The sequence below is a fragment of the Aphidius gifuensis genome, linkage group LG1 (genome assembly GCF_014905175.1).
Source record: "Aphidius gifuensis isolate YNYX2018 linkage group LG1, ASM1490517v1, whole genome shotgun sequence".
NCBI classification, from domain to species: Eukaryota; Metazoa; Arthropoda; class Insecta; order Hymenoptera; family Braconidae; genus Aphidius; species Aphidius gifuensis.
The window spans coordinates 29,476,483-29,497,890 of record NC_057788.1 but is presented as its reverse complement, the minus strand read 5'-3'; the positions used below and the strand labels follow the sequence as shown (position 1 = coordinate 29,497,890).

Below are 21,408 nucleotides of genomic sequence, written 5' to 3'. Positions count from 1 at the left end.
TACAAGTAATAATAACAATACATATTAATAATTGGCAAAAATAATGCTGATATTATCAAAGAAAACTTAAATTGTTTTAATAATTTATATAAATTAATTGCGCTGACGCATTTATTTATTATTTATATTAGATAATTATTTCAAATAGTCAATATTTATTTATCAAGAGATTATTAATTATTTCCAAAGTGTATGTTAATTTTTTTTCCAAATACTTAATTAGTTATTAATCATTATTATAGTCAACAAATTTTGTGTTAAATAATTTTTTTTTTTAAGCTGAAATTGTTGTTAATGTATTTATTAAATTATTGATGAATTATTTATTTATTCAATTTAGTTGTTTAATAAAAAAAAATATTGATTATATCAAGTTGTCATTTTATTTATAATTATATCCAATTGTTGTTGTTTTTATTTTTTATTATTAGAGAGGTGCTGCTGTTGATACTTGGTGGTAAAATAAAAAACTATCTGACGACTGACACTTTTTTATTTATCTAAAATTATTTTTATTTTCAGTCAGTAAATAATTACTCACGTCATCAACCGGTTCAATTAATAATCTCAATTGTAACTATTAATATAAATTTTTTAGTGCTGCTTTAATTAAAAGCTTATATTGTTTATCATGAAAATAATTGTCAAGATATTCATCAACTGACATTTGTCTAATTTGTAAATAAATAAACAAACAACAAAATTGTGTGCTTGACACATTAAAAAATAAAATTATAGATATTAATTAATAATTTAAAAGTAAGTATTAATTAAAATTTAAATAATTAAATATAGGTATAACCTATAATAATTATTGATTAATAAATTTATAACTTTCAGTTGACCTTAATTTGTGAAAAGATGGATTATACAGGAAGAATTCCAGCACAATTAGAAAAATCAAGACATGCAAAATATTTTAAAAGAATACTTCATGTTATGCCAAGTCAAATGGCACCATATGATTCAAACAGAATGATGTTCGCATATTTTGCAATATCTGGTTTAGATATGTTAAATTCATTAGATATGATTGATGATAATGATAGATTAGCAGCAATTGAATGGATATACAGATTACAAATTAAAAATGCTGGTATAAGATCTGGTTTTATGGCATCAACAATGCTACCAGATAATACACCAGATTATCAATGTGGTTATTTACCAATGGCATATACTGGATTAGCAACATTACTTGTTCTTGGTGATGATTTATCAAGAGTTGATAAAAAATCATTACTTGAAGGTATCAAAGCATGTCAAAGTGATGATGGTTGTTTTATTGCAATGATAACTGGTAGTGAAAGTGATATGAGATTTATTTATTGTGCTTGTTGTGTATCATCAATGCTAGATGATTGGTCTGGTATTGATAAAGTTAAAGCTGTTGATTATATAATTAAAAGCATTGTAAGTTTTATTAACAAATATTTAGTTTATATTTATTTTATAAAAAAATTGCCGAATGGCTATGAGTTTAATATGATTAATTCTTATCAGAATCATTGTAGTCATATGATGGAGCAATGGGACAAGGTCCAGGACTTGAATCACATGGTGGATCAACATTTTGTGCTGTTGCAAGTTTATACCTGATGAATGAATTGGACAATGCATTGAGTAATGATCAACTGGATAAATTAAAACGTTGGTGTTTAATGAGACAAAGTGATGGATTTCAAGGTAGACCTGGTAAACCATCTGATACATGTTATAGTTTTTGGATTGGTGCAACTCTTAATATACTTGGTGTTGCTAATTTAACTGATCCAAATGAAAATCGTGAATTTGTATTGAGCACACAAGATTCAAGAATTGGTGGTTTTGCTAAATTTTATGACACCTGTTCAGATCCACTGCACACTTATCTTGGTAAGATGATAAAAATTATATTTTACTTTATTCATAATAAGCAATTATTTTGATGAAAATCATACAAGCTTTAAATTTAATTTTGACTAATTAGATTTTTTTTTTTTTGTTTTAATTTTAATTACAGGTCTTTGTGGATTGAGCCTTCTTGGTGAACCTGGTTTGCAATCAATGAATGCTGCACTTAATATTTCAGATCGTGCTTATAATCATTTAAAAGAAATTCATAAAAAATGGAAACTTGAGTGACAAAATAATTATTAATACAGTATTTAATTAAGCTCACTTGTTCATATCAAACGCACACTTAATTTACAAATTTTAAAAATAGTTAAAAATCATTAAATAATTAACAATGAGCAGAAATAAATTCATGTCAATTAGACTAGAATATTATACTGCCAATAAATGCCTTGAAATATTTTAAATCATTATTTTTATTTATTCAAAATAAAAAGCCACAAAAGTTGATAGTAAAAACAACAGCACAATAAATATTATTACTGCTTTTAAAATGTTAATTGATATATAAAAAAAAAAAAAATTCCAACTGTTAAAAATATAAATAAATAAACAACAATTGCTTTGAGTAAAAAAAAAAAAAAAACAGGTTTATTTATATTTTTTGTTAAAAATTAATAATTTAAAAATTATTTATTTTGTGAGGTGTATTTGTCTCTCCCCACTCTGGTGTTCAAAGTAATCCATGGCAACGGGTGCGCGGGGTTGGCCAAGTTGGTGACATGACGATGAGAGTACAACACAACTATAAAAATACTTTTAATATCTATCAGACGTCGTATGACCGCTCCCGAAGTAACAACGTATATTTTTAATTTCGAAAAAAAATATTTTGAAAATATAAACAGTGTCTGTGTGGATTAACTCATCGAAATAGTGGCTAAATTGTTTATTAATAATTTAGATAATTATTAAATTTATAATTATCAAATCTTCATTTAAATGTGCACAAGTTTTTGGAAAAAAAAATTGTTTATTTATAATAATTAAACTAGAAAAAACACATCTACTTTCACTGTGCCAGTAGAGTCATACTTGACTCACATCATTTATCGAGGTTTGTTACAAGTTTTATTTTTCAATTAAATTTTATAAATTATTTTTTTTTATTTTTTTTACATTATTCAATGTGATAACAGCGAAACACCTTGTCAATGGTTTTTTTTTTTTTTTATTTTTTAAACATGACAAACCAAGTTTATCAAAACGTAACAAAATAGAAATTTTTTTTTTTTTTCCAATACGATAACAAAAAAAAATTATCAATGTAAATTTAAAAATATCAAGATAAAAATAACATTAAATTTTTTTATACTACGTCGTATATATATATTTTTATTTTTTTAAACGAAAAAATACAATGTCTAGCTGCTTTTTCTCCCGCGTAAAAAAATCGAAAATTATTATTTAAAAAAACAGAAGAAAAAACAATTATTTAAAATTTTTAATAAAAATAAAATTACTCATAGTTGGATAAAATTGATGAGTCATTTGATTACGCATAATTTTGATAGAAAAAAAATAATATAAAAGTTAAATTTATTCGAAATATTGCAAATCGAAATTCAGTCGAAATATTGCGAATCGAAATTTAAGAATTTATTGTTTTTTTTCGATTTTGTAAAATCAATGATTCGGTCAGGGTATAATATTGATATTGGTAATTATTAAAGGGACAATCTATCATGTAAAATATAATTGATTTATGTAACTTAATAGTATTAAATTATTTTTAGTTGAATTATATTTTGCTAGTAATATTATTGATGTAACTTTGCTGACATGCAACACACTAATAATTTTCTCTCCACTCTATTTGCGGTAAAACACATGGCTCGATACATCAAAAACTTGTTAACATACATGGACATGCACTATGTATAAATATATATATAAAATTTAATCTATATATTCATTGCATATATATATTTTTTTAAATTAATTAAAGACACTCTAGAGAATAGTTAATGAATGTCAATCGTTGTTGTCGTCGTCGCTACTTCGAGCCAATTGAACATAAAGAGGGAAAGTAATTTTATTATTTTTTTATTTTATTATTTTTTTACATCAACTTTAATGAATTCTTTGAAATTTTTTTTTTATATCCTGAGAATCTATATTATTATTCTAAGTGTTAATTAATTAAATTATAAATTTTTCATGAATTTTATTTTCAGAGTTATTTGAATTTAAATAGAGTAATATATTTAATATATGATAAAAAAAATTAAATTTATTGAAAAACTTGATTTATATGTTGTTAGATAAGTAATAAAAAATAATAATATTATATATTATTAAATTAAATAGAAAAGTTTTATTGATTTGTGCAAAAAAAAAAAAGAAAAAAAACTTTTTATTTATTTTTATATATAACTTGTAGAGTTGATGGCGGGAATTAAAGTTTAAAGACAAGGCAGGTGGTGAATGGGGAGGTTTTTTTTTATATATTCTTTAAAGTATTATAAAAATGAATAAACAGTAGTCTCGTGCTTCTTGATGATGGTATCACATCTGTCGAGCAACAGCTGCCCTTTCATAGGGGAATTGAGAAATAGGGATGGAGGTTGTTATAACGGTTGCCAAGTCATGAATTCACCCCGTCTTATGTATCCAGGTGAAAATCATACAGAAAGTTTTAAAATCTACAAGTTGTGTTAAATATTCAAACGACAACTGTCTGCAATCTTAAATAATAAATTCTATTACCAAAAAGTTAAATAATAAATTCAAAAATTAATTTACAATTGTTTGAAAAATAAAATAAACTTTTCAAATTTACAAAGTTTAATTAGCTAATTATTACATTACACTTGAGCTGTTTAATTAAAAGTTTATTTTAAATTAATTTTACGTATATAATTTCATATTATCTCCAACATAAATGAAATATATTTCATTGCAAATATTATTATATTACCAAGTACTTATTAAAACCTATTTTAAATTTATTATTATTTTTTATTTTTTGTTGCTCTATTATTATTATTTATTTATTATTATTATTGCAATGAAAATGATGATTTACTTTGAGGCAGCTGGAGCACGTGCTCCAGATTTTTCTCACTCTTATTTACTTCACGCTTAGTTGACACTTCAAAGGGTACTCCAAAAATAAAAAAAAATAAAAAAAACAGCTTCTTAAAAAAACCAGTATAATTTTATAAAACTTGATTTAAAACTTGTTTATAAATTTCGATTATTTTAAAGTATAAATTGATATTTTTTAATATTGATTTTTAATTTAATGTTGATCATCTTGTTTTGCTTTAAATTAATTTTATATATCTTTAAAAATCATTTATAAAAATGCATCAGAAAAAAAAGTAATTTATTTGTTTATTTAGTATTAAAATTGTCATTTATATTGTTTAAAAAATCATCAAAATTCCTAAGATATTTTTAAATAATTTATACAGTAATAAACAACAAAAAAATTGTTATTTTTCTGATATTAAAATGAAGCTATTGATTGTTTTTATTGGAAATGTTAATAAAATTTCCTGAAACTTCGTGATACTTTTATTCGACCAATAAATTGATTTATTTATTAAATATAATTTTTATATTATAAAAAAAAAAATAATTCACGTTATTTCAAAATTTATCAAGTTGAAATAATTGATGAATATATTTAGGGGATTTTATAATACAAATATATTTGACCTTGATGTTTCTCATTATTGCCAAATCGATTAGCACACAAGATATTGAAGATTGTTACCTTGATAAAATTTCCCTATTATTCTACAAATTCAATATTAAATTTTTATGTTTGTTTTTGTAACACCCACATCACACGTACTATTTACAAACAATTTAATACGTAAATACCCACACAAACTGGAATTTAATTAACGCTAGTTTCTATTATTTAAAATATTAAATCAACACGTTATGATGATGATCAATTTTTTTTTTTTTTTTCTAGTTAACTCAATAAACACTATTGAGATAAAATATATAAAAATTAAAAAACAATTCAGGCTTAAGGGGATGATATTAAACCGAAGGTCTTAAAAAAAAAAAAATTTTTATAATCGCAATTTTATTTTACCCGAGGGTAAATGAAATATTAATTTAATAAAAATTTTCTAATTAAAATATAATAACGAAAAATAATTGCTAGTATTTATTTTTTTATTTTAATATTTATTTTATTTTTTTTATAAAATTATTTTGATGTTTAAAGTGATATTGATGATCAAGTTTTGTGCAGTAAAAAAAATAAATTTAAGCAAATCGATATTTAAGTATTTTCGAAACTTTGCATTTCGAAATTAACGTGATATAAATTTTGTTCAGTGACATTATTAGAGTTTAAATGTGATTAAGTATTTTTAAAAAGAGTTTAATTACATTTTAGGTATATAGGGGATAAATTTTCAAGTGACAAATAAATTGATTGTTGAAATAGAAAGAGAGAAGATTATTTTTAGTCAATATCAAACATTATGGGAATAGTAGACATGAGAGTAATACGAAATGACCTCGTCCTTGGCACTTTTGCCCTTGTTAATCTCTCCTCAAAACACGCATTTTTTTTTATATTATTTTAACAAACAATTTTATTTTTTAATTCAAATTTCAGGTAAATAAGAAAACCTTGACATTGTTTTTGATTTTTGTTTTTACTAAATATGATAATTAATTTTGCAAAATAAAAAAAAAATAAAACTAATCAATTAATTTAAATTTTTAGTTATTTAATTATCATTTTATTTTTTCTAAAGAAATAATTCTTCGATTTATTTAAATTTCAAATAAATCGAATAACAATTTGACATTATTTTATATTTTTCAAATAAAATAATTCAAGAAATTAAAATTTTTTAAATTTAAAATTTTCAAACTTGTTTCAGCGTGTTTAATTATTTAATTATTAAACTTGAATTATTTTTTTTTTGAATTATTTATATATTTAACAATTTATTTAAATAAATTTCATAGAAATTTTCATAAATATTATTTCAGGTGGCGTGGGGTAGTGCTGTGATGGAGTTGCAAAGTTGGGTGCTTTATCATTTGGTTGCTGCAACTGACTGCAATCAAAGTATGCCAACTATTTTTTCATAAATATTTAATTCAATCAATCTACAATAAACGAGCTTTATTTTTATTACAAAAAAAAAAAAAAAATTTAATTATTATAATAAAAATATGTAAATTTTTTATATATAATTTTTTTTTTTTTTTCTAACACTGCATAATGTTGTAATAATTTACATATATAATTTTACCTTCCATATTCATATTATTATTTTTTTTTGTTGTAGCTTTATGTTGTTGATAATATTGCACGACTTTTTATTTTAAAAAAATTCGTTTGCACGCTAAGTATTTAAGTACCTGGAAACCTCAATTACAAAACAACAAAAAAAAAAAAAAAAGTCGTAAGTTTTTTCGTTATTATTATTATTGAACCATTATTGTTTAAATTTTTTTTTTAATTTTAATTAAATCATATAGTATTTTAAATAAACTGTGTATTATTTTATTCATTTATAATTTTTATATTTTATAGTTATTTGAATTTTAATTTAATCACAATAATCAAGTGATTTAACTTAAATTTTCACATCAATTTTTAATTTATTTAAAAACCAATAAAGTTGGATGTCCAGTTGATGTTTTAAATAAAAAAAAAAAACGGTGAGTTCATGATTAAATATAAAATACATTTTTATTATTATATATTCTTGTTATTTTTCCACTTGAGATTTAAAAATATAGCTTTAAAATTTACAGATATGTACCACTTGAATTGATTCAATAAATATACTCAAGTATTTATTTATTTCGTAGTAATTTATTAAATTAATAATATTTGTGTATTTTTTATGTTCAGTGATGGCATCAGCAGCAAGTCCAGGTGGTGTTTATCAAGGTGGTAATGGAACATCAAATTCACGTACACGTGATTTTGGTCTTAGAGCACAAAAAAAAATATTAGGACGTGTTGTTGCAAGTGGAGCTGGTAGATCATTATTTATTGACGATGCAACAACATCATTACTTGATAATTTAACTAAACTCATGGAACGTGTTGCTAAAACTCATCCAAATATTGATAAAAAACAACCAGAAAAAGTACTTAAAAATATTGTTAAATTATCAATCAAGGTATTTGCTTGCTTTTTTTTTTAATTTATAAATTCTAAAATTTGTAGTTAAAATAATATATGTATATTTTTTATTAAAGATTGGATTACTTCATCGTAATAATAAACTTGGTCCAGATGATAATAAAAAAATATCTGAAATACGTACAAATTTACGTGCAACAGCAATGTCTGTTGTGTCATTTCATGAACTTGATTTTAGTTTTGATCGTTTATTTTTAACAAAATCACTTGATCGTACTAGATCAGCAATTCAAGATTTAATAAAATATCATTTAACTGATAAATCACAAGAACGTTGTGATCAAATATTTAATTTTTTAACAAATCCTGATTTTCTTGATGCAATATTTCATCAAGGATCAGAACATAATGCTAATCTTGGTTTACTTGTTGCTGATATTAACAAAGCACTAGATGCTGGTCATCTATAAATTATTTCCAAATATAAAATAACCAAATAGATTTTAAAAAAATACCAAATGGTTTTTTAAATAAAATCTACAAAAAAATTTTAAATGTCTTGCAAAGAGTAAATATATGAAAATGAATATAAAAGGGAAAATGATAAAGAATAAAAGCGAGAGAATATGTGAAATAGAAATAAAAAAAAAGTCGAAACTCAACTTGATTTCACATTCATTGTTTTCGACCCAGTCACAACTCGATTTTCTCTCGTGTATTTCCATAAACAGTGTTTATTCTATTGTTTAAAAAAATGCAATTGTAGAGAGTCTTTCATCGTGGGAAATGAAAAAATTAAATACTGATAAAGAATATTAAATATAAAAAAAAAAATAAAAGAAAATATTTAATCTATGAATGTGAAACAGAAAGTTAACGATGGTTTTTAATTTTAATAACAAAAAAAATGAGTAAGGAGGGTTATCAGAGACTTATTAAATATTTCATTCAAGTATTTAAAATTTAAAAAAAAATATAAATGAGACAGTTTGACAGAGTCATGACGATGAATTATTTTTTTATATTAAAAAAATCATCACAGTTATTCAAATAAGCAACGTATATATTTTATTTTGATGAATACTCTTATGAATGAAAATATATATAATATTATTGTGTGTTTGATATATATATTTAAAATATTTTTGCATGACTGAATATAATGATGATGACTGTTCAACTGGATAGAACAATGTTTAATTAAATTTCCATTTATCGTGGTTTTAGTTGAATTACCACAAAAAAAAAAAACAAAATATCAAAAATATAATTGAAATGTAAATTTAATTTATTTAGATTTGCATTTATTTAATAATTTATAATACCAATTTTGATATTTAATAACAATTAAATTTATTAGTTGATTTTTTTTTTTTTAAATTAAAAACGAATATTTTTGATTTTTAAATTCATGTAAAATAATAAAAATTAGTATATTAAAATGTTCAGGAAAATATCAAACCAAATGAGCTTATTTAAACAAAAATAAATAAATAAATAAATACTGAAAAATATAGAACCAAAAAATGGAATAGCTCAATAAAATATTTTTCATTTTTGGTCAATATTAGTTGTTTAAAAAAAAAAAATGGTACCAAGAAAATAGTTGTCCAATTATTTAGATAAAAGTATCAAACATATCTTTGTGTTGAATAAAAAAAATATGGACGTTTATTAAATCGAGTTAAACTCAAAAATATATAAAAATTATTTTTATTTTATTCACACGAGTCCATTTTCTGTAAAAAAAAAAAATAAATAAATAAAATAACGTATCAAAAAAAAAGAGAAAAAGATGTGACCTTTACTTTTCGATGGTAATTATAGAATATAGTTAAATTATTTGTAATAAAAAATTATATATTTATGTGTAAAAAATTTATTAATAAAAATTTTTGATGTACATAATATGAAAAGTACAAGAGTGTAATTGATTTTTTTTTTTTGATTTCATTTTATCTCTTTTTTCCAGGCTCTCTCACAAGTAAAAAGCATTTGTTAAAAATAAAAAGGTATGTAAATAGAGACAGCAAGCTGATGTTATTTTTTTTTCCAATAAAAAAATCAATAATTAATTTGATAATCAATACTGAAGTTGAACAATCATCCCTCTTTATTATTTTGATACTTGAAAATAATAAAAAAAAAAACGTTCAACTATTTTTTATAAATTTGCTATTTTTATCTCTTTATTCCAACAAGTCAATTTTTTATATAAAAAGAAAAAAAAAAAAACAAAATTACTATTATTCTATTTTAAAAAAATTGAGATATAAATTTTACATTTTTATTGTTATCAATTTATTGAATTTAATAAATTCTTAATACTATAGTTGAATTATTTATAACGAAAAATGATATATACAAAAAATATGGGTATAAAATACCTCGGTAAATGAATTCGATGAACAGAAATAATATTATTGCATTGTTTTTTTTTTAAATCTTATTAATATAGAAAAATAATAATAAAATATCGGTGGTAATTCTTTTTTTCTTTCTTTTATTTTAATTATAGTATTCTGGTAATAATTGATGTAATCTCAAGCTGCCACTGTTTTATTATTTCGATTATTTATTAATTTATTTTGTCTAAATTGGCACAATATTTTTCTATTTATTGTTTATTTTATTTTACAAACAAGTTAGATATAAATAATAATTAAAAAATAACAAAATGTAAAAATAAAATATTTAAATGAAATAAATTCTTAACGAATAATTAGACACATTTAAAAAAAAATATAAAAATTCTAATTTAAAAAAAAAAAAGAAAATAATTAACTAGTTTTTTAAAATTTGCTAATTTTTAATTGTTTTTCAATTAAATTCGTCCGATTAATAAATAATTCACAGTGGCAGCAATAATTAAATTTCTAAAAAAAAAAAAAGTTGGTTTAAAAAATTAATAAATATAATATTAACGTTTTTCGAAACATTATTTTAATAAATACGAAATTTTTTGGATACATCGTAGTAATGTGCAATGTTTTTTTGTTTTTTTAATGTGATTGTTATTTTTTTAAATAATATTATTGATTAATTTGATAGCTATCTATTATTGACTTTTTAATTTTTAGCAATAAGTTGTGTATTAAAGCTTGTATTATTTATTTCAATTTTTTCAATGGATAATTTTATAAATTAACAACAAGTAAATAACATTTTATCATTTATCATTTGCTTGTTGTTAAAAAAAAAAAATGAAAATATATTCTCAAGTTTTATTTGTTAAACGAAACTAAAACAAAAACTGTTTTTTGTTTTGTTTTAAAAATTCATTGAAGAAATTATAAATTTACAAAAACCGTTTCTATTATTCATTGGCCTAGATTATCCAAATCATTGACATAAATAATATTAATAATAATAATTTTCAACTAAAAAAATTTTATAGATTAATAATTACTAATTTTTTTTTTAAATGTTTTGTTACGATTACAACTATAACTCACTGTATTACCGCCCACAAATATTATTGCGTTGAAACAAAAAAAAAATAATATTATTAATTTAATAAACTATTGCCAGAGTCCAGCATAATTGCCATATAAATTTGCTGGTAGTGGTCCACCAGCAGTGAATAAACGTGTGCCAGATGCATCATAACAATGTGTATATATTGCAGGTGTATATTTGACATTTTGAAAACCATCAACATATTCTTCATCTGGAAACTGAAACAAAGAAAAAAAAGAACATCCATATAATTTTTTATTTTTTATAAATTATCAATTCATTTGTCAAGGAATTATTTGTTGTTTAAAATATATAATTTTACCACGTATCCTTTTGATGCTTTCAAGACAACAGTTCTATTTGAATTAATTGATGATTCCAAATATTTTTGTGCTCTGACATCGTAAAACATAAGCATTCCTAAACCAGTACCAATTGTTAATACTGAACCTTGAAAACTTGCTGATCTTATTCCACAACCACTGTATCTATAAATACAAAAATAATAAATTATAAATAAATGAATAATAATATTAAATAAATTATTAAATTTACCGAGATGGTATTTTTTTAATTGGCTGAAGTGTTCTTGCATCAAGAAGAAGTGTATATGATCTACAACCAACAGCATAAACACCATCATCTTGAACTGCAAGACATACATTATCCTGACATGCTGGTAATTTTCTTGATATTTTTTGTTTAAATGTTTCAGCAGACCATATATGAATAAAGCTATTTAATGATAATGCTGCAATTTCATTGTATGCTTTATTAAATGCAAGTGCACGTACTTTTTGTGCTGATCGACATTCTTTAACACAAACTGGTTGAATAAGTCTAAAACAAATAAATAAATAAACAATATTAACAATTAAATGACAAAGAAATAAATTTAATAATTTATATTCCAAGATTAATAAAGCGTTTAATTATTTAAATAATAAAATTGATAAGAAATTACAATAACAAATAATAAATGTTATGTTAACCTGTGTGTTGGTACTTCTGCTTTATCAGGTGCAACAGCAAGGTCACTATTAACATGCCAAAGTACCATTTTAGTATCTCTTGATCCAGATACAATAAATTCATCATCTAACCAACACATATCAAATACCCAATCTCTATGTCCAGCTTCACCAACACATACTGGATCAAGTGTTGGTAATCTATAAATTGCTATTTCATTACTATTTCTAGCTCCAGTACTTAATAATGTTCTTGATGGATTTATTTGTACAGAATGAATACCAGATTGTTGATCAGTTTGTGGTCCACCATTTGGATTTGTTGATCTACCATGTAATGATGGTATTTGATCTAATTTTTGTGTTGCAACATCATATACCATTAATTTATTACATTTTGTACCAAATACAACTTGTCTATCACTTAACCATTGTGAACAAAATACTTTATTCATACTATTTAAACTAACTGAATATTCTTTAAATAAATCATGTGTTAATATATGTCGTGATCCATATTCTTGATTTATTTTTCTAACTTCACGTGTATTTGTTTCACGTGCACGTACATAATCAACAAAATTATATGTTGTACGTAAAAATTGACGTGTTTCAGTAACTGTTTCTTCTTCATCATCACTTGATTCATAACAAACAAAATCTTCTGGTTTTTCAGGTTTACGATTTCTTTCAGCACGTAAATTTGATCTGTTTAAAATATATTATACATTATTTATAAATACAGATATAAATCATTATGTTTTATTAATTTTTACCTTCTAATACGACGTTCTTCTAGTCTAGAGTTATTACCACATGGTGGATGTTTACCATATATTCTCATCTTTTGTACTTCTGCCATGGTTTTATATTTATCTTTTTGTTTCAAACAAAAGAAAAAAACCTCTCACCAAAATGTCCTAAAAATAAACCAATAAATTATATGTATATACCAATAAACATTTCAATTATAATTTATAACAATACTATATTTATTTTTCAGACAATAATTATAATAATAACAACAAAAACTTGCAGCAGCAAATTAATCATTAAACTTTAGTAGAAAAAAAATTAATTTATTCTTGTCTTGAGCTTTTCTTGAAATCATTTTTTAATGTCTTTTGATAAGATGAATTTATTTAACTAACAAATACGCAATAATTTATAAAACAATACGTCAAATAATTTGACATATTTTTACCTAGTGTATAAATCCTCTTGGACACTTGACTAAATTACTTTTTTTGTTGTTATTTTTTCCATAAAAATTTGACTTTTTAAAAACAATTATTATTATTTAATTGGCTATCAACCAATAGTCAATGTAACACACCAAAACATGTATGTAAATATTAATTTAATAAATAAATATATGTGTTTTTTATTTAATGTAAATATTAAAGCTAACGATGATGGCATCGAACAGTCACAACGCCATGTTGGAATCAGACATCAGTTGGGGGATTGAGCGTAATGGTTTTACTCTCTTTTGTGTTTTTTTTTTTTTTATATTTTTTATTTTAACAACAAGACCCTGGATGTTGACCCCGTCACTCAAAACACCACACACAAAACCAAGGCTTTTTTTTATATATATTTTATTTTCTTATTATCATTTTAAATATTTATGCACCAAGTACACTATCACAATTAATTGTTTAAATAATAATTAAACATAAAAAAAATATAAAAGAAATGTTGACAAGTTTTTAGAAAAAACAGCTATTTAAATCATTTATTTAAATAAAATTAAAATTAACAATAATTATTCATGTGTATTGTTATTGTTTTTGGTAATTTATTTATTTATTTTTGTTTATATTTGTTGATGTTTTGGAGCTGGATTTTGAGAGGGATGAGGGGCAATCAGTAGGTCAGAACTCAGAGGGGTAGAAAATGTTTTTTTTTTTTTTTTTAATTTCAGGTGATTTCAGGGGGGTAAAGAGAGAGAGTCAAGAGAGACGCGCATGCGTTTATTATCAAGAGAGAGAAAGGAGAGAAAAAAAGAGACATTTCTTTATTTACAGCTGCACCCGTATTCACAGGGCATTACAATTTAGGGCTTTTTTCATCCACCGGTGACGCTCGTGGAGCTTTTATATGTAAAATCTATATAAAAAAAAATTTATAAGCGCCATCAGTGGCAAAAAAAAGCTCTAAATTGTATAAAATTTGCCCTGTGAATACGGGTGCTGATTTTTTTTTTTTAATTTTCAATTGGGTTTTCAAAATGGCTGCCCAGTTTAAAAAAACTAATACTAAGGTTTTCATTAATAGTGGACCTGAATTAACACCAGATAATATTTATTGGAAAAAATATAGTGTAAGTTTGATAAATTGTTTATTTATAAAATTTTATTATTTAGATAATTATCAATGCTTTTATTTAGTTGATTATCATGAGCCACGTGTGGCAACATAACCCTACAAATTTTGTTAATTTTTTTTTATCATCATAAAAAACTTGTGAATTAATTGTAATTATTATTTTTTTAGCCACCAGTATTGATTAAGGAATTTGGACTAATTGATTACATAGATTTTTCACCAGTTGAACCACATTATTTTGCTGTAACATGTTCAGTACGTGTACAAATATACAATCCAATAACAAAAATTGTGACAAAAAATTTAACAAGATTTCGTGAAGCTGCCTATGGTGGATCATTTAGAAGTGATGGAAAATTATTATGTGCTGGTGGTGAAGAATCAGTTATTCGTTTATTTGATGTATCAAGTAAAAGTTTACTTCGTTTATTTTCTGGTCATAAAGCACCAGTACATAGAACATTTTTTACTGCTGATGGACGTAATATTGTATCATTTTCTGATGACAAAACAGTATCACTATGGGACATACCAACTGAAAAACAAATAATATCATTTAATGAACATAATGATTATATTAGAGCTGGTGCTGTTAGTCCAGTATCACCTGATATATTTGTATCAGGAAGTTATGACAATACTGTTCAAATGTATGATGCTAGAACAAGTAAATGTGTATTTAGTGTTAATCATGAAGCACCTGTTGAAAGTCTTATATTTCTTCCATCTGGAGGAGTATTTATATCTGCTGGTGGTACTGAAATGAGAGTATGGGATGCACTTGCTGGTGGTAGGCTATTAACTAAATTATCACATCATCATAAATTAATAACATGTTTAAAAATTGCATCAAATGGTAAAAGAATATTATCTGGATCACTTGATAGACATGTTAAAATATATGATGCTGGTAATTATAAAGCAGTACATACATTAGATTATCCAAATGGTGTATTAAGTATTGGAACAAGTCCTGATGATGAAACAATTGTTGCTGGTATGATTGATGGTTTAATATCAGTACGTCGACGTGAACATGATAAAACAGATAAAAATAAAAAAAAAAAATCAACATTTAGACGTGGTGGACATAATATCAATTCAACAATTTCTGATTCTGTTGCTGTACCATGTAAAGAAAAAGAAATTGCAAGTAAACATGATGTTTGTTTAAGGAAATTTCAATATTCAAAAGCACTTGATAGTGTTATGATACCATTTGTTGCTAACAAAACACCTCAAGTTAGTGTTGCATTACTTCAAGAATTAACAAGAAGAAAAGGTTTAACACAAGCATTAGCTGGTAGAGATGGTAAATCATTAGTAACTATTCTTAAATTTATTATCAAACATATTGGTACACCAAGATATGGAAAAGTATTGATTCACGTTGCCAATGTTTTAATGGGTAAGCTTTTCTTCTTTAAGTAATTATTTTGCTTTGTTAATAACATATTATATAATGGATTATTGTTGTTGTTTAGATGTTTATGAGGATAATATGGATGAACTTGGTCCAGAGCCAAGGACAATGTTCACATTGCTCGAACAAAAACTCAATGAAGAAGAGGATTTAATTTTGTCATTGACAGAACTTGAAGGAAAACTTCATTTATTACTTTCAGCTGCTGAATCAGCAAAAGCCATGTCAATTAAAGAACCACAAGCTTTTGAACCATCTGATGCTGCACAAAAAAATTTAATTCTCAGCATAGGCTAATTAATTAATCACGAAAAAAAAAGAAAAAATCATTAGGTTTGTAAATAATATATGAATAAGAAAATGTAAATAATAATTCAATAAAAAAAAATGGATTTTTTAAAATATGAAATATTTTTATTTTTAAATTTATAAATTGTTTATTAAATTATAAAAATTATTTATCAATATTAATGTTAATTAAAATTATTAGCTTGTTAATAAGTTGAATGAGAAAATTTTAATTTTTTTTAAGACATTTTTGCCAAGCTGCTGATGTCGGTGGATCTGGCATTATCCAGCCAAGTGGAATTCGTGATGAATCATTATCGTTGTAGATGAATTTGTCCCATGCACATCTAGAATAAATGACAATTTAAAAAATAATATTGATAAATATTTAAGTAGCAATTTAATTACCTTGTCATGAAAATATTATTTAAATTTTTTTCAACATTTTCTGGTAATGGTAAGGGTTTACCAAACAATGCTATTTCCCAATCATCAAAAGTATTTTTTTTTTGCTTTGCTATTATTTTTTCGTTATCAGTTTGAAGCATCAGCTTTAATCCTTGTTCTTCAATTGAATATTCACGTTCTAGTTGTGTCCAGTGTTTACTCAATTGTTCTACAAAATAAAAAATATACAAAAATAATTATTAAACATTGTTTTGACAATGATTGATAAATTTATTTATCATCAAATTATTTTACCAATAATATTTTCAAATGTTTGATCAGCAGCAGCTGATTGTTTTTCTCCTCTTGCACGTGCATTTGCAACCATGACTTTTCTTAAATTTTTAAGTTCACGTAATATTCCAAGATATTTTTTTGCATCACCACGTTTACCTCTAACTTCTGATAAAACAATATCAGCTTCTTTTTTTAATAATTCATTTTGTTTTTCACGATTTATTTCATCTTGTTTTTCACGTATCCAATTATCAGCTTTCTCATTTAATCTTAATTTTATTTCATTATTAATATCCTTTTTTTTCTTTAATTTTTCACGTAATTTTTTTTCTCTTATTCTTTTATTTTTTCGTTGTTCTAATAATTTTTTAAAACTACATATTTTTTCATTATCTGTTAGTTTATTTAACAGCAGCTCAATATTATTTTTCAACTGTTGACAATTATTAAAATCATTAAGCCATTCTTCATCTGTTGAATTATTTAATTTTAGTTTTTCAGTATTATCATTGAGTTGTAAATTTAATTTTTTAATTGTAATTATTAGAGCTTTTGTATCAGCAATTCCTAGTCGTTTTTTAGTATTATTTTTCTTTTCAATAGTCAATGAATTTTGACAATTGTCATTGATGAAATTGTTGATAAATTCAGTGTTTTGTTGACGTAAATTCCATGCTTCAACAAGAGTTTGATTCAATTGATTTTTCATTTGATCATAATTGTGCATATGTTGCCATGATTGATCAGTGAATGCTCCAGGATATTGAGCAGCTTCATTTCCATATTGTGGAAAAGTATTATTATGTCCATACATATTCAAATTAAATTAACAAAAAATCCAATTAATATTAATAAACAATATTATTCTTATAAAAAAAAGAAGCAAATTAATTGGTAAGTTGAATTTGTTAACAAATGTTAAATTGGTTTTTCTTTGTAGATAAAAAAAAAACCAAAAGGCAGGTCGATTATTCAATTTGATAATCGACTTTTAGATATTTGTATTTTTTAAACAACAACACCTTGATCAGGAAGTTGTAAAACAGCGTCTTCAAGAATTTTACCAGCTTCAAGATATACTTCTGTCTCTTTTAAATCTTGTTCACTTTCAAGAATTTTTTTAAGCTCATCATATGCTTTGACAAGACGACGTTGACAATCTGGTATCATCATCAGTGATTCTTGTAATACTTCTTCTTGTTTTTTAATATCATAACTGTCTTTACCTAAAATAATAACATTAAATTATGTTTAATATTTCATCTTGATTTTACTAATATATGTTGATTGAGATTTTGATTATTATTAATATTACCTTGATCCTTGAATTTTTGTACTCTATCTTTTTGAAGTGATACTTCTTTTTCATATGTAACTTTTTCCTTGGCCAAACGTTTGACAACACCGGTTTTGATTTTCAATGTACGTATACGTGGATCTGTATCTGACATGATTTGTAAATTAACTTTTTAACAAAATAAAATATTAATAATTATTATAAAATTATTAAATTTGTTGGATATGGTGTGTGATTGAATTGGGTTGAATAATCAGAATGACCAAATATGTACAGAATGAGTAGGCGACGTACCAGATTTTTCCAAACAAGTAACAACTTTAGTGAGGTTAAATCTTGTGTGTCATTTTCAGTCATTTTGGTTGAATAAAAAAAAAAAACATACAAAAAAAAACATCTCTCCCTCTCTCTTCTCTCTACAGTTTAATATCTTTTAAAAATTTTTTATCATTATTTAAAATAAATTAGTGCATAGATATTTACAATACATTATTTTTATTTAAAAAAATAAACAATGTTCAATAAACAATTAAATAAACTCATTCACATTAACAATTTATATTTTCAATTTTATTTTTTTCCTTAAAAAAATTAATTATAAAAAAATTTGAAATCACAACTTTTATTATTATTTTCTTAATATCAATATTAAACAATATTAAACAATATATCATAGACTCGCCTGCGTAAAAATATATTTATTAATAAATTATAAAAATTGTAATAATAAAAAAGTATCACAAAATTTATTATATATTTCAACTATTCTCTTTTTTGTTTATAGAAATATTAACACTTTTAAAAATTATATACTTTTAAAAATAAAAAAAAAAAAAACCTACAATTACGTGGATTTAATTATCAATAATAATTTGATTTTTCCAAATAATTAATTATTTTTTTTGTTGATCATCAAGACCATCTAATAAAATATATATTTTAATACAAAATAAAAAAAAAAAATCTATTATCAAAATAATTTCTTTCTAATAATAAATAAATTTAAAAAAATATATATAAAAAATTATTTGAAGATTAAATTAAAGCTATTATTAAGTATAAACAATATTTGATATTTTTGTGATAAAAGTTTCGAGTACTTCACAGCCCAATGAAGGATTAGCTTGTTTAATTAATGCATATCCATTTGTTGTGATAACTTGACGTAAATGACAAATGATAAAATTAATTGTTGCTTTTTTTAATTGTTGAGCATCATACAAATCAGCTGTCATAAGTGTCTCAGCTGCATTATCAATTTTGAGCTCTTCATAAAATGCTTCTTCACATAGAGCTTTTAATTTATCAAGTTGATATTTATCAGCAACTTGTAACAATGAATTTTTAAAATAACTTATTGTTGCACTTGGTAAATAGTTTGTATGTAAAAAATTTAACATTATTTTACAAACAACAGAATGAATGTCTTTTAATTCAACAATATTTTCTATACTTTCTTTTGTCTCTTTGTGTTCAAACATTGCTGTGAATACTGGACTATTTGATGTCAATAGACTTTTGTAAATTCTAAATTTATCATCACCAATTTTAATTGTAACAATATCACCAACATTTTTATCTTTAATCATTGTTTCTAATATTTTTTCATGATGATTATCTGGTATATTGATTATTGTTTTGTGTTGTCTTATTGTTGGATCAAGTGATTGAATTATTTGACATGATATTGTCAAGCAATCATTTGGCAAATAAGCATTTGATTTGTTGAATAAAAATGATCTTTTTATAAAACATGGATAACCCCATGATGTTGTTGATGTACCAGCTGGATAATAATCTTCTCTTTCATATTTAATTTTCATATCAGATGTTAGCAATGAAAATTTAAATTTTAATTGATTTTTTGTTATTTTTTTACTCACTGATTTATCAACAAAACATACAAATACACCAACATAATTTTTTACTGATTCAGTATCACCATTTGGAAATATTATCAAAAAAAAATCTTTACTTTTATTTGGACCAAATGTTGGAGAAAATATTGCTTGGCATTGTGTTTTGTATTGACTGAATTGTTTTATTTTCCATTTCCAAGTACCATTTGTTTCTGTTTGATCAAGATCATCAATTGCCAACATTTTTACTGTAATTATTTTTAAAAATTTAATTAATAATTTAAAACAAATATTTATTAATTTTATTAAATTATTATTTTACCTGATTTATTTTCAATTTTTAATTTTAATTATTGAAAATGGCTTCTTTTTTCTTCCACGTGTTTACAATTAATTTTCTTTTTTTTTTTTCACCAAGAAAATTTAAGCATTAAAATATGTGTAATTTTATTTTTACAATAATATTTATTAATTTATTATAAGATTAATTTTTTTTTTATTATTCATAAATGCTATTTTAATTATTTATAAATGTTATTTTGCTTATTTATTTAACTTTTAATATAGAAATTATTTAATTTACTAATTTTACTAATTTTTTCCAGTTGTTGGATTATTATAAATATTTTTTTTTCTTTCTTTTTTCTTGTCTCTACTTTTTTCTCTGTTTTTCTCTCTCTAAATAAAATTCAAACTTGCCAATCACCTGATGATGGCGCTCAATGGCGCTAAAATTAAGTACATAGTTTCAATTAAAATCCAAAGATGACGTTAGTATATTTTTCTAAAAATGGCGTTTTTTATTTTTTTTTTTTAACGAAATTAAACGATAATGTGCGATAATGGCTTAATTGCTAATTTGTAATGTAATATTTAATTTAATGTAATGTAATAATTTAAAATGTAAATATTAATTATTCTGTTTTGTGTACTTAAAATTACACTAAAATTATTTTGAAGAATTTTAATGAATTGACATTGTATTAATTAATTAAACTATTAATAAAAATATATAATAAATAAATAAATAATAACTACAAGTAAAATGGATTATTTTGATGTAGGTATTTTATATTTTCCTTTGTTATGCTAATTTAATTTAATTTTTTTTTTA

The 21,408-nt window shown here is 23.1% G+C and overlaps 7 protein-coding genes across 7 annotated transcripts; 3 read left to right on the top strand and 4 right to left on the bottom strand.

Moving 5' to 3' along the window:
- The first annotated feature begins 440 nt into the window (after positions 1 to 440).
- On the top strand, positions 441 to 7,546 carry LOC122860254 (geranylgeranyl transferase type-1 subunit beta). Its single transcript, XM_044163978.1, has 8 exons — positions 441 to 457; positions 523 to 759; positions 841 to 1,413; positions 1,515 to 1,875; positions 2,003 to 2,953; positions 6,871 to 6,949; positions 7,173 to 7,289; positions 7,421 to 7,546. Exons 3-5 carry the CDS (start codon positions 862 to 864, stop codon positions 2,122 to 2,124), a joined length of 1,035 nt encoding a protein of 344 aa, XP_044019913.1. The 5' UTR covers positions 441 to 457; positions 523 to 759; positions 841 to 861; the 3' UTR covers positions 2,125 to 2,953; positions 6,871 to 6,949; positions 7,173 to 7,289; positions 7,421 to 7,546.
- A 200-nt stretch (positions 7,547 to 7,746) lies between these two features.
- On the top strand, positions 7,747 to 8,452 carry LOC122847508 (tumor necrosis factor alpha-induced protein 8-like protein). Its single transcript, XM_044145255.1, has 2 exons — positions 7,747 to 8,019; positions 8,099 to 8,452. Exons 1-2 carry the CDS (start codon positions 7,747 to 7,749, stop codon positions 8,450 to 8,452), a joined length of 627 nt encoding a protein of 208 aa, XP_044001190.1.
- A 2,012-nt stretch (positions 8,453 to 10,464) lies between these two features.
- LOC122860253 (DDB1- and CUL4-associated factor 12) lies at positions 10,465 to 14,351 on the bottom strand. Its single transcript, XM_044163976.1, has 6 exons — positions 13,617 to 14,351; positions 13,189 to 13,332; positions 12,434 to 13,120; positions 11,997 to 12,281; positions 11,764 to 11,929; positions 10,465 to 11,659 (listed from the first exon to the last, which is right to left on the bottom strand). The coding sequence occupies exons 2-6, from the start codon at positions 13,272 to 13,274 to the stop codon at positions 11,504 to 11,506; spliced, it is 1,380 nt and encodes a 459-aa protein (XP_044019911.1). The 5' UTR covers positions 13,275 to 13,332; positions 13,617 to 14,351; the 3' UTR covers positions 10,465 to 11,503.
- A 69-nt stretch (positions 14,352 to 14,420) lies between these two features.
- Positions 14,421 to 16,570, top strand: LOC122860252 (U3 small nucleolar RNA-associated protein 15 homolog). The gene is made up of 4 exons (XM_044163975.1): positions 14,421 to 14,445; positions 14,611 to 14,738; positions 14,912 to 16,151; positions 16,228 to 16,570. The coding sequence occupies exons 2-4, from the start codon at positions 14,646 to 14,648 to the stop codon at positions 16,461 to 16,463; spliced, it is 1,569 nt and encodes a 522-aa protein (XP_044019910.1). The 5' UTR covers positions 14,421 to 14,445; positions 14,611 to 14,645; the 3' UTR covers positions 16,464 to 16,570.
- Positions 16,571 to 16,585: 15 nt separating this feature from the next.
- LOC122860249 (programmed cell death protein 7-like) lies at positions 16,586 to 17,968 on the bottom strand. Its single transcript, XM_044163973.1, has 3 exons — positions 17,157 to 17,968; positions 16,863 to 17,070; positions 16,586 to 16,801 (listed from the first exon to the last, which is right to left on the bottom strand). Exons 1-3 carry the CDS (start codon positions 17,950 to 17,952, stop codon positions 16,684 to 16,686), a joined length of 1,122 nt encoding a protein of 373 aa, XP_044019908.1. The 5' UTR covers positions 17,953 to 17,968; the 3' UTR covers positions 16,586 to 16,683.
- Positions 17,874 to 18,778, bottom strand: LOC122860251 (tubulin-specific chaperone A-like). The gene is made up of 3 exons (XM_044163974.1): positions 18,730 to 18,778; positions 18,454 to 18,603; positions 17,874 to 18,364 (listed from the first exon to the last, which is right to left on the bottom strand). The coding sequence occupies exons 2-3, from the start codon at positions 18,587 to 18,589 to the stop codon at positions 18,147 to 18,149; spliced, it is 354 nt and encodes a 117-aa protein (XP_044019909.1). The 5' UTR covers positions 18,590 to 18,603; positions 18,730 to 18,778; the 3' UTR covers positions 17,874 to 18,146.
- Positions 18,779 to 19,487: 709 nt separating this feature from the next.
- Positions 19,488 to 20,731, bottom strand: LOC122847502 (speckle-type POZ protein-like). Its single transcript, XM_044145243.1, has 2 exons — positions 20,617 to 20,731; positions 19,488 to 20,542 (listed from the first exon to the last, which is right to left on the bottom strand). The coding sequence occupies exon 2, from the start codon at positions 20,535 to 20,537 to the stop codon at positions 19,488 to 19,490; it is 1,050 nt and encodes a 349-aa protein (XP_044001178.1). The 5' UTR covers positions 20,538 to 20,542; positions 20,617 to 20,731.
- Between the last annotated feature and the right edge of the window lie 677 nt (positions 20,732 to 21,408).